The sequence below is a fragment of the Bubalus kerabau genome, chromosome 20, assembly GCF_029407905.1.
Source record: "Bubalus kerabau isolate K-KA32 ecotype Philippines breed swamp buffalo chromosome 20, PCC_UOA_SB_1v2, whole genome shotgun sequence".
Taxonomy (NCBI): Eukaryota; Metazoa; Chordata; class Mammalia; order Artiodactyla; family Bovidae; genus Bubalus; species Bubalus kerabau.
Window position 1 is genome coordinate 54,699,933 of NC_073643.1, and position 26,490 is coordinate 54,726,422.

The following is a 26,490-nucleotide window of genomic DNA, read 5'->3' on the forward strand; positions in this document are numbered from 1 at the left end:
CCTATTAGTTTAAACATGTTCTGTTATATTGAGTTAGCTAATTATTTTAGATTCTTATGTTCATAAGTAAAATAGGTCTGTAATTATTCCCTCCTGTACTTCTTTTTCTGATTTTGAGATCCAAATTATACTAAGCTCATAAAACAACTTAGGTCAGTTTCCATCACTTAATGTATTCTGATGCAATTTACATGTGATATAGATCAACAGTTCCAAATCTGGATGGACTCACTCATACTGTCTTTCCTCCTTTTTTGGATACACCCAAGTGTTGAGAAGTGATTCAACTGTATTTTTTGCTTTAAAATTTTTACCATTTTTATTGTTTCTAGAGATGGGGGTTAAGGCAGCAGTCTCTGGGTTGTTTCCATCCTGCGTCCCTTTGTAGGTGGGGTTGTCGTGTAAACAGATAGGTCTGGTTCAGCCTCCTTGGCTTGCCAGGCAAGAGTTGCCACAATCCCAGAGCCTATATGATCCAATCAGAGGAACATGGGCTTGCCCTTAAGGCTTCCTGGGCACTGTCTTTACTTTTCTGCATGTTCTGGAGCAATCCACTGCCCTTCTGACCCCCAGTTTTGTCAACTGCATAAGATGTCTCCTCCAGCTCAAATTCTATGGGGAGAGGAGGGCCATGGCTCATGGCTACTGACTGGGGTCTGCTCATCTGGACCCTCCTCTGCTCCACCTCTCCCTTCCCCCAGAGAACTTGCCAGAGAAGGCTGACAGGGACCAGTATGAGCTTCTCTGCCTAAACAACACTCGGGCACCAGTGGATGCATTCAAGGAGTGCCACCTGGCCCAGGTCCCTTCTCATGCTGTTGTGGCCCGAAGTGTGGATGGCAAGGAAGACTTGATCTGGAAGCTTCTCAGCAAGGCGCAGGTACCCCACCCTCAGTACCCCCACCCGCTTCGGTCTGGTGGTGGGGAGGTTTCCTTCCTTCCTTCCCTAACTCCCTGCTACTCTGGAATATTCAGTGGCCTGCCTGTCTAGGCCGTACTCCATACAGCTGAAACAATGATGCGTCCTCTAGCATGACCCACTGGCGGTGTCTCCTGGGCTGGAACAGAAGTAGGTGGAGGATGATGCAATATTCTCAAGACTCTAAGGTGCTCAGACCCCAGCAACTTCATAAAGACGAAGCCATGACTGAGCTATGTCTCAGGGAGGCCATGAGACCCTCTACAGGAGGAGGTCAACCCAGGTTCCTGCTCTCAGAATCATCCCGGAGTTGCAGATACTCTGTTTCAACCTGGTGTTTCGGTTTCCTGTCTACCACTGACATCATAATTCTCTTTCCCTTAATTAGGAGAAGTTCGGAAAAAACAAGTCTGGGAGCTTCCAGCTCTTTGGCTCTCCACCCGGCCAGAGGGACCTGCTATTCAAAGACTCTGCTCTTGGGTTTTTGAGGATCCCCTCGAAGGTAGATTCGGCACTGTACCTGGGCTCCCGCTACTTGACCGCCTTGAAGAACCTCAGGGAAAGTGAGTGAGGACCAGGCCCTCCCTAAGGGCAGGCCAGTGTGGGCAGTGAGCCTTGGCTGGGGCCTTCGGGGAGCACCTCCCCACCCTCCACCCCCGCCCGCTATGGGCAGCTTGGCCCTGCTCTGCAGTGGTCCCTTGGTCACCTTCCAGCCCCTGGAGGTCTTCACCGTGGTAGGTGGGATGCGAATGTGAGCATCTTCTATGGACCAAATCGGGTGACAAGTGTCTCCAAAGGAGCATGTCGCCTGCTGATAATACTGCTGTAGGACGCCGTGTGCGTCAGGTTGCCCAGCCCTGGTAGAGCAGACAGTTTGCCTCTGGGGAAGTGAGAAGTACGAAGACACCCCGAGAGAGCCAGGGCCCTTCTGGGATGAATCCAGAGCCCTGGGCCCTGAACTTGGCCACGATACCACCCTGGGCCAGCTCAGCCGTGGCTCTTCCTCTGCTGAAGGCTTCAGGCGGACTCCGGGTGAACCGGGAGGCTGCACTGTTGTTCCAGCCTGTTGACCGCTGTGTCCCCGGGCAGCTGCGGAGGAGGTGCAGGCACGGCGCGCGAGGGTCGTGTGGTGCGCGGTGGGACCCGAGGAGCAGAAGAAGTGCCAGCAGTGGAGCCAGCAGAGCGGCCAGATCGTGACCTGTGCCACGGCCTCCACCACCGATGACTGCATCGCCCTGGTGCTGGTAGGGCGCCTGCCGCCCGCCTGCGAGCCGTACGGGTGGGGGGCGCAGGTCACCGCATCTGGTTGGAGGGGAGCAGGGGCTTAGCGGTGCTCCGCCCCCAGGGGGGCAGGGTCTGCTTGTGCTGCCTGCCTAGAGTGGGGACAGACAGAGCTTTCTGTCCTCCAGAGTGTCTATTGTGGACTTACCACTCTTCTGACCTTAAGAACAACTCACAATGAATGCAGGTCCTTTGGAAAATTTAGAAAGATGTGATGTAAAAACAAACAGCAATGGAGCCTCATACGGGGCTACCACAGTTCAGTGCGTGTTAGTCACTCAGTCATGTCTGACTCCTTGTGGCCCCATGGACTGTAGCCCTCCTCTGGCCATGGAATTCTCCGGGCAAGAATACTGGAGTGGGTTGCCATGCCCTTCTCCAGGGGATCTTCCCGAACCAGGGCTTGAATCTGAGTCTCCCCCATTGCAGACAGATTGTTTACCATCTGAGCCAGCAGGAAAGCACCTAGCACATAGTTAAGAGTTTCACTAATTCCTCACCCTAGGATTCATCAATTCATCTCAGTTTAGCCTCGAAACAGTAGTGGATTGTTTCGCTTATGTTGTTTTGAGTCCTTTTCACTTAACAGTATATCTTGGCTATTTTCCCATATGACATATGCTTTGAAAACACTTTAAAAAATTATTTCAGTGACTTTGCTGGTGGTCCAGTAGTGAAGAGTGCAGGAAGGCCTGTAGGGGGCCTTGATTTGATCACTGTTTGGGGAAGATCCCACGTGCTGCATGGTGGGGCCAAAAAAAAACTATTTCAGAATATCTTGTATATGGATGTGGTACAATTTAGCCATGACCCTATTCTTCTTTGTCCCCTTATTTTGATGTTATCAATAACCCTGTGCTGTGCAGCCTTGAATAGAAATCTTCATCAACATCTCTAATTACCTTCAATACAGTTGTAGAAAAGTTATTAGTCAAAGAGGGAGTTTCACAGTCTTGCTGAATCCATGTTCCAGTGCTGGAGTGAGGGCTTGCTCATTCTGATGGTGAGCGAATTTAATTGGTTCTGTTCACTTGCTGAATTCTTTGAGTGTAGTGCTAATGAGTGGAGACCAGACAAGACCAACCATTCCCACCTGTCTCCTCAGTGAGGGAGGCTGGTACAGGAGTACGTCCCAACAGTGCTCCAAGTACAGAAGGAGTTTTTGTTCCCAGTCTGGGGTTAAAGAATCCACCTGCCAATGCAGGAGACGTGGGTTCGATCCCTGGGTCAAGAAGATCCCCTTGGAGGAGGAAATGGCAACCCCCTCCAGTATTCTTGCCTGGAGATCCCATACACAGAGGAGCCTGGTGGGCTACAGTCCATGGGGTCGCAAAGAGTCATTCACATCTTAGTGACTACACAGCAGCAACGACTGGGCTGCCTGTTCCCGGTCTTTGCAGTGGAAGTGACAGCGTGAAAGGCATGCACGGCCGGTAGAGAAGTAATAGTGCACGTGGTGTTTCCTCGGGCTGCTCAGATCAATCTTTGCTGCTTCACTGGGGCACCTGACGTCCGTTCTCTTAGAGCTGTAAAGACAGGCAGGATGGGAAATAGCCTCACCGTGGTGCTGAAGATATGCTTTGTCTTGGCAGAAAGGGGAAGCGGATGCCCTGAGCTTGGATGGAGGATATATCTACACTGCGGGCAAGTGTGGTCTGGTGCCTGTCCTGGCAGAGAACCGGAGTAAGTGGAGAAGAGTACCCTCTGGCTTATTCCCTCTGGGCTTCGAGGGCGGGGTGGAGAGCAGTAACCCCACTCGGTGGGTCATGCGGAGACATTAAAATGAACAGATAGGTTCAAACAGGAGAATCAGGAGAAAGAATAGATGAACATGGCTTAGTGTGGCAAGTTACCCACATGGCCTAATGTGGCGAGAACTGACGGAGCCCAGATTGATTTCCTCTTTTTGATTTTTAAAAAGATTTTAGTAAGTTATAATATATATACAGAAAAGTGCATGTAAGTGTACAACTCAAGAACATTTCACACACTGGTGCATCCCCAAGCCCTAGTGCCCACAGCGAGATACAGTAGGTTCCACAAGTCCTCTTGTGTCCACCAGCCCTTTTACCTGAGCAAGGGTAACGACTTCTGAAGTCAAACGGCACAAATTGGTTCTGCCTATCTTTGAACTCAATGTAAAAGGAGTTGCACAGCAGGTACCTTTTAAAAAGTCTTTTGCTCAGCGTTATATCTCGTTTTGTAGTATTCTGTTGTGACTCTGCTGCAGTTACTTATTTATTCTACTGTGGGGAAGCATTTGGGTAATTTCCAATGGATGGCTGCCATGGATAGAGTTGCTGTGAACATCTGGGTCCTTGTCTTTTGGTGAACACATACATGCATTTCTGCTGCATGGAACTGCTGGGATGGTCTGTTTGGATTTGATTCTGGACTGCTGAGATTTAAAAGTTTGTGATTTCTCAGGTGGAGAAAGACAGATACCTTCTGATTTCACTCCTATGTGGGATAGTTAAAAAATAAGTGAATGAACCAAATCAAGCAAAAACAAATACACAGATTCAGGGAACACAGTGGTGGATAAGAAAACAGGGAAAGAGATGTGGGGGAGAGGGAAATGGGTAATGGGGGTAGGTGATGGATGGAAACTAAAGTTTTGGTGGTGAGCACACGGCAGGTAAGGGGCTTCCCCAGTGGTGTGTGATAAAGAATACGCCTGCCAATGCGAGAGAGTCAAGAGACATGGGTTTGATCCCTGGGTTAGGAAGATTCCCCTGATGATCCCCTGAAGGAGGAAATGACAACCCACTCCAGTATTCTTGCCTGGGAAATTTCATGGACAGAGGAGCCCGGGGGCTACAGTCCATGGGTCACAAAGAGCACACACACTATAGGTATAGTACTCATAAAACTTACATAATGTTATAAGCCAGTTACAAAATGTTTTTCCAATAAAGCAACACCTACATTCAAATTATCCATCACATGAAGTGGGGGTGATGAGACCTTTTCCCAAGGAGAAGCCAATTCCGGAGTCCAAAGGCATGGATGGAGAGTGCTGCAAGGATGTAAACAATTCCACTTTATCCTTCGCCTTTCCACAGGGAACCAGAAGAGGCCAGGTGCCCCGCACCTCCGACCGGTGGGGATTAGGTAGGAGTCCTTTGGTTGCAAATAACACCAAGCAGTTGCCAAGTGGCTTAAACAAAAAAAGATAGTTGATTGAGCTGTCCAGATGTTCGTTTCAGCAGTTCCACCCCTGGGTACATCCCCAGACATGTGTGAAGATGTCAATGACCACAACAGAAGCAGTGAGCTTAGGAGCCATAACTCAGCTCAGTGAGTTCCATACGACAGTAAGGCGATTCAAACTTAAAGTCACAGTATTGGGGCAAATATCGTATGATGTCTCTTATATGTGGCACCTAAAATATGGCACAAATGGACCTATCTACAGACAGAAATAGACTCACAGACATACTGAACACACTGGTAGCCAAGGCAGGTGGGAGGAGGGAGAGGCACGGACTGGGAGTTTGGGCTTGGTAGATGCAAACTGTTACTTTTAGAATGGATAAACAGCAAGGCCCTGCTGTACAGTACAGGAAACTGTGTCCGGTTTTCTGGATAAACCATAATGGAAACGAATATAAAAAGACAAATGTGTGTATGTGTTTAACTGAGTCACTTTGCCATACAGCAAAGATTGACACAACACTGTAAATCAACTATATGTCAGTTTAAAAAAAGAACTTAAAAACACAGCATTGGGTTGAATTGAAAACAAAAACCAGAAAAGGAAGAAACATAGTGAAGTCTATTCTACAATGCCATTTATTTATGTTAAAAACAAACGTATACAAAGCCATGCCAATATGCGTTTTTCAATATATGGGTACTTTGGAAAATAAATGAACACACTAAACGATGTGTTTAATGACATTTTGCTTCTCTTTATTCTTTCAGAATCCTCCAAACACAGTAGCCTAGATTGTGTGCTGAGACCAACGGAAGGTGAGTTCAGGGTCAAGGGTACATTCTTGTCCCTGGAGGAGGAGAGGTTGGGAACTTAAAAAAAAAAACCTCACAGAGATGTAGCTATAGAAGCTGTGAGTTCTTTCACAGATGCCAGTCATTCAGAGATGAGAGTGGCTGGGATTTACGTTCACATGGATCCTCACACATGGCAGAGGAATCTTAGAGTTCTTCACTTTGTCCTGAGCACAGGGAGGAGGGGTGGCCCATCCGCATCTCATACAGATGAGGAAGCAGAGCCCCAGATCTCACTCACAGCCATGGATAATACTGTGCAGATCCTGGCTGGAACCAGGGTCCCTTGTGCTAAATCCTATGCCCTGTTCACCAGCCAGCCCACCGCCCTCCAGAGCTGGTGCCTCCTCGGCTTCGGTAGAGAGTGACACTTGCCGGCAGCAAAGTCTACCAGGCGTGGGCTAGCAGGAGGGGAGCTGCACCCCACTTAAGCTTAAGCTGTGTTGGTCTATTTGACACTGACCAGTCATCTGGAGGGATCGTTGCCTGGCGATGCTTCTTAACCTTTGTGGGCCTGGGTTGCACGCTGTGCAATAGAGTCCACGGACCAGGCCCTGGGAGGTTAAGACTTGCTCTTCCATTTGTCCAAGGGTACCTTGCCGTGGCAGTTGTCAAGAAAGCAAATGAGGGGCTCACTTGGAATTCTCTGAAAGGCAAGAAGTCATGCCACACCGCCGTGGACAGGACTGCAGGCTGGAACATCCCCATGGGCCTGATCGCCAACCAGACAGGCTCCTGCGCATTTGGTAGGAATCCTGAGGCAGTCGTGGGGGTGGGCTGGGGTCTGCTGAGAAAGTCAGGGCAGGGAGGGGTGGGGATTTGCAGGCTGGCTGCGGCCCACAGGCCTCGTTCGGTGTAAACAGGCCCCTGTGGCTGCCTCCTTCAGTTTCTTCATACAACCTGCCCTACGCCCCGTGCACCCCACACGGAGGCACAAAACTGCAGTGTCTGTCTGCCTCTCTGCACGCTAAGAATGGATGCAGGTACTGAGAAGTCCAGAAGTCTTTTTTTTTTTTTCCACCTCCTGGAGCTCCAGATCTAAATTCCTCCCAGGTGCTAGCTCCCTACTTTGGGAAAAGCCACCTGCCTTCCTCATAAAAGGTGTCTTCTGCTACTACACAGAACTGACTTACAGAGGAAACCCAGTAAGACCTCCAGACTTCTGCCTCAGCCTCCCCTCTCCTGCCCTGCCTACTGCACACCATGCTCACGCCTCACACAGGAGCCACACCCTGCCTGCCGTGGGCCTGGTGGTGGGGAGGTGTGTGCTCCGTTCCTGTTGTGGCCCACGTCCCGGGCAGCCCTCTGCTCTGGTGGGGCCCTGCTGCATTTTGAATGGGTCTTTGAGATCCCGCCTTGGCAGGCTTTCATGTGGCTCTGCTCCTCCCCAGGAGTGCACCCTGGTATGGCTCTTTCTGACCCCAAGGCTGCCTCCAAGCTGTGGGGAGGCTGCCAGGACCACGGAGGGACACTCCCAGCATCACCTGACTTTGGCACGTGGTGTAGCTTTTCCAGTGGCAGGGAATGCGCAAGTCAGATAAGGGGTGCTGTTTGCTCATTGGGGCAGGGCTTCCTTGTCACTTTTATTTCCTCTCTCTTTAACCTGTTTTAATCCATGTTAACTCCTTGTTGTTGTTCAGTCGCTAAGTTGTGTCCAACTCTGCGACCCCATTAACTGTAGCCCGCCAGGCTCCTCTGTCCATGGGATTTCTCCAGGCAAGAATATTGGAGTAGGTTGCCATTTCCTTCTTCAGGGAATCTTCCTGACCCAGGGATCGGGCCTGAGTCTCCTGCATTGGCAGGTGGATTTTTTACCACTAGAGAAGCCCCCACTAACTTCTTAATGTGGGCTAAATTGCATGATGAGTTGGTCCAGGTTTGGTTCAGCTGCAAGGGCAGAGAACCCCCAGTAGAAGTGAATAGAGGCTTATTTCTCTCTCATGTGAGTGAAGCCCAAAGGTGGCTTGTCCAGAGCTAACAGGACAGCAACATGGTATCAGGGACCTGGCTTTCAAATATCTGGCTGTTTTAACACGTATGTGACTTCCATGCTCAAGGCCACTCACAGCTCATGTCACATCTGGTGGTCCAGCCCGCGCTTCTGCTTTCCACGTGCAGAATGAAGGAAGGGAAGAAGGGGCAGAACATGTGTGCCAGCTGTCTTTTGAAGATGTCAGGACACTGGCCCCCAATACTCCCGCTCATGTTTCAGGAGTGAGTGCCTGGCCACATGGCTTACTAGCCACAGTCTGATAAGGCTTATCTCTGTTTTACCGGGTACCAGGTGCCCCGGTAAAAAGCAGGGTTCCTATTACTGAGGAAAAGGGGAGAGCAGAACCTGGACATTTTGCAGCTTCTGATACAATGGCCATGGAGTTCATCAGGCTGAGTCCCCTGCTCGAGGCTGCGAGGATGGGACCCTTTGTACAGTCACAGACTCTCTTCTCCAGCCCTAGTTAGGTTGCCTATAGTCTCAAAGTTTTGCTGAATCCTGTTGGGGCCCAGGTTGGTGGTAACTTGTTACTATGTGTTATAATGACTGTGTTCTGTCTGCCTTGGTCAGACCAAGCTAAGTCTGTCACCTGTTAGGCTGCTGCTGCTAAGTCGCTTCAGTTGTGTCCGACTCTGTGCGACCCCACAGATGGCAGCCCGCCAGGCTCCCCCGTCCCTGGGATTCTCCAGGCAAGAACACTGGAGTGGGTTGCCATGTCCTTCTCCACACCTGTTAGGCAGAGACCACTTAATCTTGACACAAGTAGGAAGAGCTGGCTCCCCATGTTTCTTCTCTGCAGATGAATTCTTTAGTCAGAGCTGTGCCCCTGGGGCTGACCCGAAATCCAGACTCTGTGCATTGTGTGCTGGCGATGACCAGGGCCTGGACAAGTGTGTGCCCAACTCTAAGGAGAAGTACTATGGCTACACCGGGGCTTTCAGGTGAGTGCTGTGGCCAGGCTTCATCAGGACAGGGCCTTGTCCCTCAGCCTCCAGGATCTTGGCACATCACATTTCTTTTTTTTTGTAAAATATATTTCCTTTATTTTTAATTGGAGGATGACTGCTTAACAATGTTGTGTTGGCTTCTGCCATAGAAAATCAGCCGTAAGTACCATAAGTATATGCACATCGCCTCCCTGGCTGCCCCCCGGAACACCCCTGAAGGTATCGCTGAGCACCAAGTTGAGCTCCCTGCCTGGTACAGCGACTCTCTGTTTCACACGGGGTGATGTTTACATTTCAGAGCTTCTCTCTCAGTTCGTCCCACCCTTTCCTTCGCCCTGCTGTGCCCGCAAGTCTTTGGCACCGCATTGCTAAGGGGCCCGATGTGGTCTGTCGGGGGCAGCCTGGGGATCAGCTGATGGGCAGGCTAGGGAGGGCTCCTCCCACCACACCCACCATCCCGCGAGTAGGGACTGACTCCGGGGCTGTCTGACCTCAGCTCTGCTGGGCCCCTTCCTGTGTCCTGGAACCAAGGTCGATCTCAGTGGACCTCAGTGGCATGTTCAGAATCAGAAAGGGAGAGGTTGTGGTATAAGTCCTTTAGGCAACTCAGTTCTATGGGGAGGATTCTCTTTCCCGTAGGCGCCACCTTCTCCCCCAGCCTAGGTAGTTATGTCTCACGTTTTTCTGCTCTCTTTGATTTTGGTCTTAGAAATGGCAGAGAGAGAGTGTTGCAGAGTTATTCTCCACTAGTGAAAAATAAACCAAAAGTGTTCTCAGAACTCACAAATTATAAACACTTAGTGAATTACAGTTGGAGAAGGCAATGGCACCCCACTCCAGTGCTCTTGTCTGGAAAATCCCATGGACGGAGGAGCCTGGTGGGCTGCAGTCCATGGGGTCGCTGGGAGTCGGGCATGACTGAGCAACTTCACTTTCACTTTTCACTTTCATGCATTGGAGAAGGAAATGGCAACCCACTCCAGTGTTCTTGCCTGGAGAATCCCAGGGATGGGGGAGCCTGGTGGGCTGCCGTCTATGGGGTAGCACAGAGTTTGACACGACTGAAGCGACTTAGCAGCAGCAGCAGCAGTGAATTACAGTATCTTTTCACAGCCCTCATTTTTTCAATCCCATTCATGCAGCTGTTACTTCTGAGTGATACGGTTAGGGGTTTGAAGGGCAGAGTTCTCCCCCATCTGTTATTTTTTGTCCTTTCGCCAAGAATATATTTCACCACTAGGTGGCGTCATGTATCTGAGAAACACTGCTCAAACTGGTCTTGGAATTTTTTTAATGTAAATTCAGTAGCCCTCTCTCCAGTGATGGGATGATATAAAAGTAGCTTTTGCTATACTCTGAGTGACTTATTAAATATTTCATGAATGTACAAAAAAAATTTAAGGGGCTAAATTTTTGCACATGAAAAAGTTGTGATGTGATTCCACTCAGAAATACTGAACAGACAACTTGTTTGATAAAAAACCACGAGGTTTTCCTTTTCAAACCTATGTAAGGCACTATTTCACTGAAAACACATACACTTTAGAATTCCTATTTATACTAGAAGGAAATGCTTTGTCTTTTGCTCAACTCGAAAGTTGGAACTGAAAGTTCTGTTCATCTCTCTGTTTCTAACATCCTCATATATTGCTGGTTCTCAATTTTTAAATGCCAGCCATTTTCTGCTGACTTTTCATTATGAAAGAAGAAAATCTAGCCTCTGTTACTGCTCCTGTGCCTCTTCCACTCATAACCACAGGTTTCACCTCCTTTTAGTATCCAACAAGAGTATGACATATTTAGGGTTTACTTTATTATGAATATGCAAATATTAGTCTCATATTAAATATGTGATATAATACAATTATATTCCCCTTACTGTACAAAGTTTTAGTTTACTCTGGAGTTGATAAGTGTCTTATTAAACTTTGCTTAACTTTCTATACTGCTTTTAAAAAATCACTCATTCATCCCCAAACCTTCCACTCGTAGCACAAATCTCCTAACATCCTGTGTATAAACAGACTGGGTGCTGCCCCAGGTTCATCATTTACCTGCAAATGTTGCATCTGAAGTTTCCACCCTCCTTCCCAGTCTAGATTGGCCCTTTCTAGGCCCCCCGAACATCTGTGGTCCTGAGATTCCCCTGAATCATCATTGTGGGATTTTCCATTGTCTTACTTCCTGTTAAAGGACTTGTTTTTTGGATCCCGCATCTTTCGCTTTCTTGATTTTGTTGCAACAGAACATATCTTCTTGAGAAAGAGTGAGTAGGAGTTGCTGGTTTTTGAGTATTTACATGTTTAAAAACATCTTTAGTCCACCCTTGAAGGGATTTATAGTTTGAATAAGTAAATGTAGCCTAGAAAAAATTTTCCTAGGAATTCTGGCAGGATTTCCACATCTGGGAAATGGCAGCATTAACTGGTTTGATCAACAGTCCCACAAAAAACAAGGAAAAGTGTTGGATTCAGCACACACACACACACAGACATGCTCCTAAGAGCATTGAATAACTGACAAAGTAACAAGGGATTATTAGACTAAAATCTAAGGCAAATAGGGACTCAGGGAGCTAAGTGGAGCCACTTTGTCCTGAGACAAATTTACACTCAGAGGTTACATACACCTTTAGGGTAGGAGTGGACGAGAGGTAGCTTCCCCTCCAATCCCATAGGGCTTCAAGTTGCCTAGATGCTGAGGAAAATACACACCATCCCTGAAAAAGTGAAACCATGGGCCAGCTCTTACATGAATTTGCAGCTCCAACTTATGTCTCTTAGGATGGTTCAGAAATTCTCAACTCATAATTCCAAAAAAAGTGACCCTAGACTAGTGAGATCACTGCTCTAGGAACCTGTCTGGAAGACAGAATCTTCAGGTTAGGCCTCAAAGACTGCTCAGAAATAAGCTTTGAATAATAATGAGCCAGACACAGTAAAAGCAGTAACTATAACAATGTTAAACCAACACACAGGGAAGAAGTTGCCAGAAGTGGAAAACAGAAGAATCAGCAGGTTAGTGTTCTTCAAAGGAATAAATAGAACTTCTAGAAAGGAAAAAAAGTACAGCGATTGAAATTAGCTACGCAGCTGACCAATTTAACAGATTAAACGTAGGTAAAAAGAGAAGTAGTGATGTGGAAAGTATATGAAAAAATTATGCAGAATGTAACATAGAAAGAAAATAAGCAAATTCAGAAATTTAAGAGCATCAATCCATTGTCTTCTAAATCTAAAGTTTCCAATGAGAAAGCTGATAACGGTTTTTGATCCCTGCTGCTGCTGCTAAGTCGCTTCAGTCGTGTCCGACTCTGTACAACCCCATAGACGGCAGCCCATGAGGCTGCCCCGTCCCTGGGATTCTCCAGGCAAGAACACTGGAGTGGGTTGCCATTTCCTTCTCCAATGCATGAAAGTGAAAAGTGAAAGTGAAGATGCTCAGTCGTGTTCGACTCCTAGTGACCCCATGGACTGCAGCTCACGAGGCTCTTCTGTCCATGGGATTTTCCAGGCAAGAGTACTGGAGTGGGTTGCCATTGCTTCCTTAATTCTTTGTATATGACATTTTTTTCTTCTTGAAAAGAAAATTGTTTTTAAGTTTTTAGCAGTTTATTTTTGACTTCCTAATTCTGAGAGAGAAGTTTTAGAAAGCTCATGAGATGTTTTAGTAAACAGATCTACACAAAGAATATTTTTTTGAAGAGTAAATAAATCAGACATATTTGATGCATATTTATCTCTAAATTTCAGAGATTAAACAATGAATGAAAAATACTCTCTAGGAAAAATGAGTTCGGGGTTTCGTCCAATGCAAAATGCCTTGAAAGTTATTTTCTTGAAAAGTTTTTGATTTTAAAAAATAAAAGAAATAAGCAATAGTTGTAAAAATTATTTTTCAATCTCCCTCCAGTGTTCTGAAACTTCAAGAGGTTATATATGTGGGTCTTCTTTTAATCCATTGGATGCACATGTGTATTTACACTGCATGTATATAGGCTCTATTTAGTCCTCCTGTTCTCAGCTACTTTCAGTGGTACCTCGTACTTCTAAATGTTGAGTTTTTCTGGAGTTCTGCTGTGCACATCAGCTTTCTCCTTGGGTGTTCCCCACCCAAGTTGGACACTTGGGCGTCCAATTTATGTCACAGTTTTCTTTGCTCTGTTGGGTCAATTACCGCTCACACATTTGATCTCTGACTTCCAAATGACATTATTATCTTCCCTCTTTCCCTCTTGCCTTCCTCTCACTCATGGATTTGTGGCTTAAAAAAAAGAAAATCTCATTCGTGCCATGTTATTGGCATTTTACAAGGAGGGAGGGTACTCAGAAGTCTTTGAGCTACTATTTTAAACTCTAAAGTTCCTGGACATATTTGTCTTTCTTTTTTCTATTTGCTTCCATGTTGCAGTTTTTGGAATGTGTATTATAAATAGCTATGAAAATTCTAATAGTTTTTCCTCTCTGGCAATGTTTTATTCTCTGGAACAATTTAGGTGCCTGGCTGAGGATGTTGGGGACGTTGCCTTTGTGAAAAATGACACAGTCTGGGAGAACACGAATGGTAGGTAAAGGTGTTTTCCTTTCCCCTTCAGAGCACGATCCTTGCCGTCACAACAGAGCCTACTGTTGCGGCAGTCCCAGCACGGGTTGGAAAAGAATTTCCTGACACAAAGTATTTCAGCAAGGAGTGACTTTATAAGAACAAGGAGCAGAGATAACGAGGGTGCTGCAGGCACAGCGGGCCGACCTCCTGACCAGGCAGAGTCGACCAAACGCTGTTAGAACAGCAACTAGGCTCAAGGGAGAGCTGACTCTTTCCTGGGTTAGTAGCCAACTTTTATAACCTCGAGACGAAAATTGCTGCTGGAAGGGTGGCATTAGGTGATTGGTTAGGGCGCTAGAGGGTGAGTATCGGGGTAGGCATTTTTTCCTGTTAATAATACGGGGTCAGGAAACTGGTCAGTAAGGATCAGGTGGGCTTTTGGCAATGGTTGCAGTGGGGCTCAGTCAGTTCCAGAGGTGACCTTGATTCTGGGCCACAGAAGCACGCCATCTGCCTGTCTCAGCCGATCGGAAGTTGAAAGTGAATGATACTAAAAAAAAAAAAAAAATTGAACATATGCAAGTAAAATTTCCCCTTTTTAAAAAGGAAGTAGAAGGCTTCATTCAGACCCTGTGAGCCTCAGTGGGGAGACTCCTTGGGGAGTGAATGAGGGCAAAATCACAGGCAGATGATCAAGGGAAGATCCACCAGCCAGTAGAAACTAGCCACTCTCTCTTCTGACCTCTGGTGAAAATAATAATGATAAATTCAAGACTCTCAGCAGTTTGCTACTTTCTAAACTGCACCTCTGTGCTCACCTCCCATCAGCCTCCCCACCCAGAGGGAACTACCACTTCCTCCCCTGGAGAAGGACCTGCCTCAACTTTCCACCTCCCTCCTTCAGTGACAGCCACAGTCCTAGCCGCTGCTTCCTCAAGTCCCTGGGGAGAGCGACTGAGGCCAGACATGTAAATTTTGGGATGATCTGAGTATCGAATAGACAAAGCCAAGAGGTTGGAGGAAGTATTTTCTTGAGGGGAGAGGACAAAAGGAGAGAAGCAGCCGTGTGACGGAGGAAGCCGTATTTGCATACACACAGGCGATTTGCATACACACAGGCGGGCATGCACACAACTGCATTTCGAATTCAGGAACCTTGAATCTAAGTGATCTCCAGGGCTCAGATGAGTATAGTTTTACGCTTCTCTGGGATTTTGCAACTGTATTTTATTGAAATTGATTTAAATATATTTGATAAACCCATAAGAGAAGTTCCTATCCTTCTTCTAGTTACATTAACAGTGTTGGAATATGAAAGGAAACAATTTCTTCTTGAACACAAACCAGCACTTTTATTTCTGGAACTTGCTGGAAAATACGGATTTTCCATATTTTTATAATACACATTCCAATGTAACAGCTTTATGGAGATATAATTTACATACTGTAAAATCCACCCATTCGGACTGTCTGATTCAGTGATCTCCAGCACATTCACAGAGTGGTACAGTTGCCAACAAAATCCAATTGGAGAACGTTCACAAAACCCCTTAAAAAAGCTCTGCCCGTGTTAGCAGTCCCTTCCCCACACCCCCAGAGCTGGCAACCACCAATTCACTTTCTATCTCCCAAAAATAGATTTGCCTATTGTGGGCATTTCACAGAAATGGAATCCTATGATAAGTGGTCTTCTGTGACTGGTTTGTCTTACTTGGCATCATGTTTTCATCCACGTGGTAGCATGTGTTAGAACTTGGCTCCTTTTTGTTGCTGAGTAAGACTCCATTGTGAGCATATGGCGCTGGTATTTGATAGGTTTGAAGTCTGTATAACTTGAGGAGCTTTATTTGTTCTCCTTCACGTGTGTGCATTTCAAGAGGCCCGTGGGTGGTGGTCGCAGCCCCAGAAAGGAGGCTTTGACTCAGCCGGGTAGCCGTGGCTGATGCAGCCTCCTCTCTGTCTCCAGGAAAGAGCACTGCAGACTGGGCTAAGAACTTGAATCGCGAGGACTTCAGGTTGCTCTGCCTCGATGGCACCAGGAAGCCTGTGACAGAGGCTCAGAGCTGCCACCTGGCGGTGGCCCCGAATCACGCTGTGGTGTCTCTGAGCGAAAGGGCAGCTCACGTGGAACAGGTGCTGCTCCACCAGCAGGTAAGGCTCACAGGGCCTCCTGCCTGTGCTTACCTGCAGGGGCTCCCCTCAGGTGGGCAACCACAGAGCTCAGCAGATCCGCTCATCTCCAGCCATTCTTCCTCGTGCCCCCGCTTGAAGCTGGAGATGACAGTATTTGTCCACACCGTGGGGCTGCCCCGAGTCTCAGGCCCCTGGACGTGTGCTCACTGCCCAGCCAGGAGAGGCTGTCTCTCCTTGAGCCTCCTGTTGTTCTTCTGGCAAATGAGGGAGGCGACTGAGCCTTCCTTTCACAGCCAGGTAGAGAGTTGAGTTTCTTCTGCTGATGTCTCCAGAGCCTGGGCTGGCTGGGCAATGTTCTCTGACAAGGCCCCTGCATTTGTAATCTCTAAAAACAGCCGACCCAGAACCTCTATAGATTTAAGGCTATCTAAGTGAAGACGTTTGAAAGAAATCCTATAATTTCCTTAAAGTCTGGAATTTTTCTATTAGCTTGTCTAGTTCTGTGTTAAAACGGCATTTTTTTTTTAAATGTGCTTTAAAGACAGTGACCCTAGGATGTAAAAATAGGCCCAATTACTGGCATGTCTGGAGCTCCCACTATGCATAGTCACAGGTGCTGATAAGAGGTCTGCCACCATGAAGGTGCTTGGTCCTTGCAGCTCACCTCTGGAGGAGCCCTGGGCACAAAGGAGGAACCATGGTCGGGGGAGGCTAAGTGACCCGCCCAAGGCAATGACCTGGTCTGTGGCAGAGAGGATTTCCCATGCAGACTGCCCCTCTGGGATAGCTGGCCTATTAGAATGTTAGAGGTGATTAACCTTGAGGACGGATCTCAAACTCCTCATCTGGTACCTAGTCACTCATAAGAAGTTCTGAGGGCAGAGGCCACAGATTTAAGAAGCAAGGCAAGATGGTGGGAGGTGAGATCAGAAGTGGTGAAGCGCCTGGGCGCTGGCCTGGGGCATGGAGCAGGGGGACACAGGGCAGGGGAAGGCCCAGCCAGGGCAGTAGATTGATTCTAGAACTCAACTCCTTTTGCCCCACGGTCTTCCTGCAGCTGATCCTGCACAGCAGAGATTGCCTCCCAAGTCCATAATCTCTTTTCCTCAGCTGGTCTCTTACTGTCTGCCCTTCTGACATAGGCTCTGTTTGGGGAAAATGGAAAAAACTGCCCGGACAAGTTTTGTTTGTTCAAATCTGAAACCAAAAACCTTCTGTTCAATGACAACACTGAGTGTCTGGCCAAACTTGGAGGCAGACCAACGTATGAAGAATATTTGGGGACAGAGTATGTCACGGCCATTGCCAACCTGAAAAAATGCTCAACCTCCCGTAAGTGGAATATAAATAACATCACTGAGAAAGCGTCTTGCATGAAGGTCAAAGTTGGAGGGTCAAACATTTTAGGGGTGATGTGGGTTTAAAAACGTTAAGGCAATACAATGTCTCTGCACCTCAGAGATGGAGATGGTAAAGGACAGGGAGGCCTGGTGTGCTGCAGTCCATGGGGTTGCAAAGAGTTGGACATGACTGAGCGACTGAACAACAAATACCTCAGGAAATTATGCTCTCATTGATAAAGTGAAAGAATTAGAGAATAAAATAAAGCAGTAGATAATATGCTAAATTTTTATAATGCTGATAGCAATTATAAATATATTTATGCATGTAAATATATCCATGTGCATAAATATATGTATGTATGCATATACATGGGCTTCCCAGGTGGTGCTAGTGGTAAAGAACCTGCCTGCCAATGCATATAAACATATGTACACGTGTATATACATGTATATTGAGAAATGGCAAATTCTGATTTCTAGGCAAGTTACCATAAACAGTAACCATAGAGAATATAAATTCTCAAAAACCATTTTAGCCAGGAAAATGTATTGACAACAATTTTAAAATGTTTAGAAGACATAGCAGAGTGTTGTAAGGCTCCAGGCAATAATTCCCAAATCTTAGTGAGCTCTACTTCCTCTGTGCACTGGAGTCATCCAGGTTCCTGTTCCTGGTCCCTCCCCAGGGGAGTTGGAGGCATTGGTGGGGCTTGTGTGGTGGTCCAGGGGGAGGGGGAAGGCTGGGAATCTCTACATCAGTGGTTTTCAACCGAGGATGATTTTGCCCCTGAGGCATTTGGCAATGCCAAGAAGTATTTTTAATTCTGATAACTTGGGGTGGGGGTGCTGCTGGCATCTGTGGGTAGAAGCAGGGATGCTTCTAAACAAAGCACAGAACAGCCTTCACAATGAAGAATTCCCCAGCCCCAAATATCAGTAGTGCCAAGGCTGGGAAACCCTGCCGTATCTACAGATATCTCGGGGAATCGTGATGCAGGTGGATCTAGGGCTACACTTAGAAACCCTGCTCCAGGGCTACTCTCAGAGCAGCCCGTTCAGGACTGCACAGACTATGCGGCTCTGGAGGGCAGGGCTCCTCTGTCTGTGCTGAATCCCAAGCACTTAACAGAGACTTGTACAAAGCAGGTGCTCAGGAGGGATTCATGGATGAATGAGTGAGTGAATAGGTAGACACTATTGCAGGCAGATTTGCACGAAGATGATCAATTGCTCGCAAAAGAAATTTGAGGACCATGTGAACTTGAGAGTGTGACAGCTGGTTCACCTGCAGACAAGTGGGTGGGGGTCGTGTTACTCAGGCCAGAGCAGGAAATCTCGAAGCTCAATGAGGACCAGAGCTTCTGTGTGCTCCCTTGGGCCCTGCTGCTCTTAGCAGGAGGGGTCACTGGGAAATATGGGGATGGCAAGCTTTGACCTACAGTGGGGAAGAAGGGCAGAGGGAAGTCTGTTTTAGTGTCTTCTTTGATTGATGTATTGATTCCAAGAAAAAAAAAAAAGGAATCCTTTTCTGAATCTCTGGCTTCATTGTGTCCCACAGCGCTTCTGGAAGCCTGTGCCTTCCTGACGAGGTAAAGCCTGCAAAGAAGCTAGCCTGCCTCCCTGGGCCTCAGCTCCTCCCTGCTCTCAGCCCCAATCTCCAGGCGCGAGGGACCTTCCTCTCCCTTCCTGAAGTCGGATTTTTGCCAAGCTCATCAGTATTCACAATTCCCTGCTGTCATCTTAGCAAGAAATAAAATGAGAAATGCTGTTGATTTTCATTCTCTATAAAATGCCAATTATCTTCTCTCAAATGTCATACTGAAATCGTGTCTGACCAAATACCTGCCCAGTGGAACCTTTCTTTCCCTGTTTTCCAGGTCGCACCCGCCTCCCAGTTTCCTGCAGTTTTGTGTTTGGTGTCTGATGGTCTGGAATCTAAGTTCAGGCCAAGAAACTATTTTCCTCTAGGGCACCTGGTCGGTCAGTTACATAGTTGTCTGTGTAAGTGTATGTTTGAGTGTGTACGTGCATATATGTTTGTTTCTAAGGTGGGGAAGAAATAGAGAGTAGGAATCAAGTGATCAGTGGAAGAAAGTGGGTGCCAAGAAGGTTTATGAGTATTTGGTATTTTGAGTAAATAGCATCAGGTGTAATAAATGTACAAATATAGACAAGCAGGGGAAAATGTGGAATACATTGGGCCCTCCATGTCCCTGGGTTACACATCCTTGAATTCAACCAACAGAGGACTGAAAATGTTTGAAAAATTTCAGAAAGTTCTAGAATGCAAAACTTGAATTTGCCATGAGAAGGCAATGGCACCCCACTCCAGTACTGTTGCCTGGAAAATCCCATGGACAGAGGAGCCTGGTAGGCTGCAGTCCATGGGGTCACTAAGAGTCGGACACGACTGAGTGACTTCACTTTCACTTTTCACTTTCATGCATTGGAGAAGGAAATGGCAACCCACTCCAGTGTTCTTGCCTGGAGAATCCCAGGGACGGGGGAGCCTGGTGGGCTGCCGCCTATGGGGTCGCACAGAGTCGGACACGACTGAAGCGACTTAGCAGCAGCAGCAGCAGCCAACTATTTACATATCATTTACATTGTATTAGGTGTTATAAGTAGCCTAGAGGTGATTTAAAATGTATCAGTTCAGTTCAGTTCAGTCGCTCAGTCGTGTCCGACTCTTTGCCACCCCATGAATCGCAGCGCAGCACGCCAGGCCTCCCTGTCCATAACCAACTCTGGGAATTCACTCAGACTCACGTCCGTCGAGTCAGTGATGCCATCCAGCCATCTCATCATCTGTCGTCCCCTTTTCCTCCTGCCCCCAATCCCTCCCAGCATCAGTCTTTTCCAATGAGTCAACTCTTCTCATGAGGTGGCCAAAGTACTAGAGTTTCAGCTTTAGCATCATTCCTTCCAAAGAAATCCCAGGGCTGCTCTCCTTCAGAATGGACTGGTTAAAATGTATAGGAGGAAAAAAAAAAGATAAAATGTACAGGGGGATATGCATAGGTTGTATGCAAATACTACGTCATTTTACATAGGGACTTGAGCATCCTCGGGTTTGTCCTGGAACCAATCCCCAGGTATACTGAGGTACAAGGGGAAACTAACTGTGCATAACTGTGCATTTATCCCTTGGCTTTATTGGTCCTCATTCTCCAGTTACCCTCTAGTCATTGGTTTATTCCTACTTTTCTCAGCCAAGCTTTTTCAAGTGTGGTCAGAGGGGGGCTGCCTTCACTTCCTTCAGCAAGTAGGGTGGGTGGTTGGGTCATTCTCTCTTCACCTCCCTGTAATTTGATTCTAACCTATTCACTCCCTTGAAGTGAATAAGAATTCTGGAATAAGACAGAAGTTTAGTAGGGTTCCCATCTCTTTCCCCGAGCCCCTTACATCTCCAATTCTGTGGACCACGTGTTCCTTGAAGCCCTGTTTCCTGATCTTCCTTACTGTTCCTCCTCCTTCCTTTTTCTGCCTTTAACATTTTTAAAAATTTATCTTTAAAATTTATTATTATTATTCTGTTCGTTGTACTGGGTCTTTGTTTCTGGAAGGACTTTTCTCTAGTTGTTGTGACCGGCTTCTCACTGCAGGGGCTTCTCTTGTTGTGGAGCATGGACTCCAGGGCTCATGGGCATCAGTAGATAACTTAAGTGGAATGAAAGGCCCATGAAATCCCCTTTTCTGGCTGAAATAAAGTTTCAGTCTAACATCACTATATCCATTGATGCTCAGTCATGTCTGACTTGTGACTCCATGAACTATAGTCCATGGAATTCTCCAGGCCATAATACTGGAGTGGGCAGCTTTTCCCTTCTCCAGGGGATCTTCCCAACCCAGGAATTGAACTGAGATCTCCTGCATTGCAGGCAGATTCTTTACCAACTGAGCTATCAGGGAAGCCCCTGTATCAATTAGCTCATGCTAAGTTATATCAACATCCCAGTGCCTTACATAACAAAGCCACATTCATGGGTCATGGGTCACATTCATGCCTGTCGTGAGTCATCAGAGACTCTGTTGTTCATCTCTTTATTCTGAGACCCAGGCTGAACCATCAGCTCCCACCTAGGGTGTGTTGGCTTATAAACAGGGGAAAATAAAAGAGTTGGAGGCACGACACAATAACTCTTAAAGCTTCCTCCTGGGAGAGGCCATATAATTTCCATTATTTCATCACCCCAAAACAAGTCAGGAGGTCATAGCATCACTGTGTCTGTGTGGGGGAGGGGTCTTTGGTCTCACATCCTTTCACTCTGACCCTGAATTGAGTGTGAACTCTATTTGGTGTCCCTGGTTTTACTTTCTGAAACCCCCAAGTTCCTTAAAATCTTCTAGGAAAGCTCGTGGCCTTGCATTCTGCATGGTTCCCACTCTAAGCTTTTTTCTGCCTGACACAGATATTAATGACCATCAGTTGTAATACATTTTAGCACATTCCACTTCAGATTGTACTGAATTAGTGTTTCCTCAGTTTTTTGGAAAATATTCTTGTCTATAGTTAACCATGCAGACTATTTACGGAGGCTAATTATTTACTCACTTCAAACACCACTAATTCCTCAGAAAGACAACAGTTTGCAGCATCTGTAACATCTGTTTACTCATCAAAAGCCAAGGAAAGCCATTCAGAACCATCTGCCTTGTGTTTTGACCATTGATATTGGTCCCAATGTCTTCAACTCTGTAAGCAAGAATTGTCAATGAAAGGTTAAGTCCTTTTTTTTTTTTTAAATATTTATTTATTTTTGGCTGTGCTCAGTCTTAGTTGCTGCATGGGCTTTTCACTAGTTGCGGTCTTTGGGCTTCTCATTGTGGTGGCCTCATCCGTTGTAGATCATGGGCTCTAGGGCATGAGAACTTCAGAAGTTGCAGTTCCCTGACTCCAGAGTACAGGCTCAGTACTTGTGGTGCATAGGCTTAGTTACTCTGTGGCATGTGGGAGCTTCCCAGATGAGGGATTGAATTTGTGTCCTCTACACTGGCAGGCGGATTCTTTACCACTGAGCTACCCGGGAAGCCCTAACAGTCTTAAATAAGTTAATTTTCTCTGGACACATTTGTTTGCAGTTGCAATCAAATGATTTCTTTAATTCAACATAGTTAAAAGGCTTTTCTTGCTTGGTTAACAAGTGAGCTATTTAGAAACTTACTTTGCTTGTAGCCTTATTTCATTTTTTGTTCTGAAGAAAAAAATTTTTTTTCTTTTTTTGGTTTTGGCTGGACTGTACAGCTTGTTGGAGCTTAATTCCTTGACCAGGAATTGATTCTGGGCCCATAGCAGTGAAAGAGCCAAGTCCTAACCACTGAATTGCCAGGGAATTCCCTTGAAGAAATTCTGTTGTGATGAGATATTTCACTTTAAAATTTCTAAATTTCCTAATCATTTTTTTTCCCCCTCTGAGTTTGGAATGGTGCAATGAATGCTTAGACTGGAGATATCAACACATGTTGTATTCCTTTAGCACAATGACAGTTTCACTGTGTAATAAATACAGTGCTTTGTCATCTAATTTGATAACAAAATAATCCACAATTCATAGTGACATTTGAAGTTCACTTTTCTCTTTATTTTTGACATGCTGGATATGAACTGGTAATAAAAAGAAACTGTCTACTGAAAACATTTTTTTAAAAATTTACATTGTGTGTGTAAAGAGAAACTGTTTTCTCTACTGACAACACTTTTTTATATTGAAATATAGTTGATTTATGATGTGTCAATTTCTATTGTACAGCAAAGTGATTCAGTTATATATATATGTACATTATTTTACAAATATTTTTCCATTATGGTTTATCACAGGAGTTTGAATATAGTTCCTTGTGCTGTACAGTAGGGCCTTGTTGTTTATCCATTCTATAGATAACAGTTTATATCTGCTAATCCCAAACTCCCAATTCATCCCTGCCACAACACCCTTGCCATTGGCAACCACAAGTCTGTTCTGTATGCATGTGTCTACTCAAACCATTTTGGATACTAAATATGTAGGTTTCTTACACCAAACAATTATCTAATTCTCTGTGGACACCAACTGTGGGTTTCCTGTAAGTCATTTCAAGTCTGACACTAACCACTTAGAGTTCACCACAGGTTAAAGGCCCAGGCCTACCAGACTGCCCTCTTCCTTCAGATGCCAATCACAAGTAGTGGGTTCCCAGGTTACATATACTTTTGACCAACTTGGCTATAAACCGAGGATTCCCACAACTTCCTCCTTACGTTTGATAATTTGCTATAATGACTCACAGAATTCAGGGGAACATTTTACTTATTGTTACCTATTATGTTAAAGGAGCATATAAAAGATACAGAATAGCCAGATAAAGAGGTACATAGGCTAAGGACTGGAAGGGCCTAGAGCATAGGAGTTTCTGTCCCTGTGGAGTTGGGGTGTGCCTCTCTTCCAGCACATGAATGTGTTCACTAACCAAGAAGCTCCCTGAACCCCGTAGTATAGGGTTTGTATGGAAGTTTTAGTATAGGGTTTGTATGGAAGTTTTGTAACATACACACAATTGATTAAGCCATTTACCTCTGGTGATTATCCAGCCACTCTGCCATCCCTGGAGGTTGGGAAGTAGAGCTGAAAGATCCAATCCTCTAATTACAAGTTGGTGCTGGGAACCAGCTCCCATGCTGAACTTACATAGGAAAGCAGCAAAAGTTACTTCACCAGCATACACTCAGATCTGACTGAAACTCAGGTATAAAGTTTATTATGAATAACAAAAGACACTCTTTTCACCCCATCAGTCTAGGCTGAAGATTGCATGTACATGTCATATTGTATTGTACCTGTACATGTACATGCCACTGTCGTATCACATCATCACAGTCTGCTACTTGAAGTGCTGCTGAATCATAACCACCTGACTGTGATTTGCAAGGCACCAAGGGGCAGCAGGAAGCCACGAGAGTTCCAGAAACCATCGCACAACCACTGGACTCAGCCATTACAGTGCAAAAAAGCCCACTAGCAATACGTATTTACAATGCCAATAAAACTTTGTTAATGGACACTGAAATCTTTATTTCATATGACTTACACATGCCATGAAATATTCTTTTGACTTTTTCCTAACTATTAAAAAAAAGGTAAAAGCCATTCTTTGCGCAGGTGCCCTGCCAAACAAAACAGCAGGTGGTAGGCTGGGTTTGTTCCAACGCTTGTAGTTTGCCAGTTCCTTTGGATGCCGCCCTTTGTCCTGTGGTAGGAACATCCCTGGCTCTTTCCATCTACTCTTACAAGTTAGGCTCTGCCTCTGTCGAGCAGGACAAGTGTCTGGAGGTGCTCTAGAAGCACAACAACGACGACTCTTGTTTCCACTGCACCACGTGTTGAAAGGGCCTAGAGCTGCTCTGGGGCAGCGAATTATCCACCACACCGATACCTGCAGCGCGGGGCTGCAGCGCTTGGTCAGTGCGATTGGGACTCTCGCTACCGCGCAAGAGTCCACGTGGCTGCCAGTGTCTGCGCCTGCGCTTGCGCAGTCCTTCCGTGGAGGGCTGCGCGGCAGAGGGCCCGAAGGTTATCGCGAGGGTTAGAAGATTCTCGCGAGGCCTCAAAAGTTCTCTGAAGGTCTCTAAGATTCTGTCAAGGGCTCGAAAGTTCCCGGGAGGGCTCGAAGGTTTCCCCTCTGGCTGCTTTCCTTGTTTTGTGGGTTTAGTTTGAGGGAAAAGCCCCTACCGTGTGGTGCCGGGAGCTTCCTCTCAGGAGGAGCGTCGTGTATTCTTAAGTTGGGAAACAGACTGAGGCTGCATAATTCTCTCTCAGGGAGTTAGCTCTTAGCCTTAGCGTATTTGGACTAGTTTAGCGCCGCATTGTTTCCAGAAATAATTACAAGTCAGGCCTGAGTGGGAAAGAAGTGGCCTGTGAGCAGGACATCTAGAGTCCAGGCCCAGCTCTGCTGCTGTGTGACCTCAGGTAAGTCCCTTAACTGTTCTTGCCTCAGCTCTATTTGTGGGTGAAATGAGGGGCTGGGCCTTGTTCTCTCTGACTCGAACAGATTGAGTCTCATCCCAGTCATGAGGGACCAGAAAGGAGACTTTTAAAATTTGTGCTGGGGAAGGGTATCATACTTTTTTCTTTGTTTTTACCTGTGGTGGTCCGTGTGCAGGTTAGAAAAGAATTTCTGGAAAGGCAGAATGAGAATACAAAGGCAGAATGAAATGAGAATATAATTTATTAGAGTGCACTCCTATTAAATAGAGTGTCTAATAGACGCAGCGGGCAGGCTCAGGGAAGAAATGACAACTAACACGGGTCATCTGCCTGTCTTTTCTAGCCGGGGAACAAGGAAGGGAATGGGATAGAAATCTTGCTGCCATTTACTAATTAGGTACCATATGTATGCTTTCCTTTTACGGGGGAGAAGAACAGGACAAATACCCTTCCTAATATGGGGTTAGGAAAGAGACAAGCTATACTCCCCAGGATGGCGCAAAAATTGCGACATGGGTGGGAGGGTGATAAGGGTCTGATGCTTTCTGTTTCTGCCTTCTGAGGCCCTTCTAGCTCAGCTTGTTCTTTTGTCCTCTGGCCACTATATTATCCAGACAATATCAAAGTTAGTTTTCTAACTAACTACCACTCGTGGCTCGGTGGTAAAGACTCTACCTGCTAGTGCAGGAGATATGAGATCCATCTTGGGTCCAGGAACGTTCCACAAGCAACTTAGTTGCAGAGCAACTAAGTCTGTGTTCCTCAACTACTAAGCCTGTTCCCAGAGCCAGGGAGCTTCCACTGCTGAGCACAGGTGAGAAGCCACTGCAGTGAGAAGCCCATGCACCACAACTAGAGAGCAGCCCGTGCTCCCTGCAACCAGAGAAAGCACACAGACAGCGGTGAAGACCCATTGTGGCCAGAAAATTTAAAAAAAATCAGTTTTCCTCTTCAGCTTGGTCTTAGGAACATTTCCCTTTGTGCAGTGAGAGTCAAAGAGGGCTCAGTGGACATCTACATACCCACCATGTGGAGCTGACAGGTGTTAACATTTTGATGTGTTTTCCTCCTCGTTTCCTTTATATGACCTGATGTGTGTGTGTGTGTGTGACATTAAATTATTTGAATGTGTGTTGTGACCACTGTGACATTTCATTCCTAAGTTGTTTTTTTTTGCATTTTTTAAAACAAATTATTTTTGACTGGAGGATAATTGCTTTACAATATTGTGTTGATTTCTGCCATACATCAGTATGAATCAGGCATATCATTCCTAAATTCTTGAGCATGCATTCTCTAAGAGTAAGGACAGTGTCCCACATAATCCCAATTTTATTGTTACTCTTGAAATGATAAA

General features: G+C 46.2%; 2 protein-coding genes across 7 annotated transcripts in view; both read left to right on the forward strand.

Annotated features, from left to right (window-relative positions):
- The window catches only part of LTF (lactotransferrin), a 33,051-nt gene extending 14,148 nt beyond the window's left edge, over positions 1 to 18,903 (forward strand). Inside the window, exons 7-17 of one of the 2 annotated variants that reach the window (XM_055557365.1) lie at positions 702 to 880; positions 1,308 to 1,482; positions 2,009 to 2,163; positions 3,793 to 3,883; positions 6,128 to 6,175; positions 6,802 to 6,957; positions 9,004 to 9,145; positions 13,647 to 13,714; positions 15,663 to 15,847; positions 16,972 to 17,161; positions 18,731 to 18,903. In XM_055557365.1, coding sequence (XP_055413340.1) covers positions 702 to 880; positions 1,308 to 1,482; positions 2,009 to 2,163; positions 3,793 to 3,883; positions 6,128 to 6,175; positions 6,802 to 6,957; positions 9,004 to 9,145; positions 13,647 to 13,714; positions 15,663 to 15,847; positions 16,972 to 17,161; positions 18,731 to 18,765 — 1,424 coding nt within the window. In that variant the 3' untranslated portion in view covers positions 18,766 to 18,903. The remainder of the gene's footprint in view (positions 1 to 701; positions 881 to 1,307; positions 1,483 to 2,008; positions 2,164 to 3,792; positions 3,884 to 6,127; positions 6,176 to 6,801; positions 6,958 to 9,003; positions 9,146 to 13,646; positions 13,715 to 15,662; positions 15,848 to 16,971; positions 17,162 to 18,730) is intronic. The other variant, XM_055557366.1, reaches the window with a different exon arrangement.
- A 5,790-nt stretch (positions 18,904 to 24,693) lies between these two features.
- Positions 24,694 to 26,490, forward strand: part of LOC129634848 (C-C chemokine receptor type 1-like) — a 250,081-nt gene continuing 248,284 nt past the window's right edge. For all 5 annotated transcript variants that reach the window (XR_008705943.1, XR_008705941.1, XR_008705942.1 and 2 more), the window contains exon 1: positions 24,694 to 25,115. The gene's annotated coding sequence lies outside the window, so the exon portion shown is untranslated. The remainder of the gene's footprint in view (positions 25,116 to 26,490) is intronic.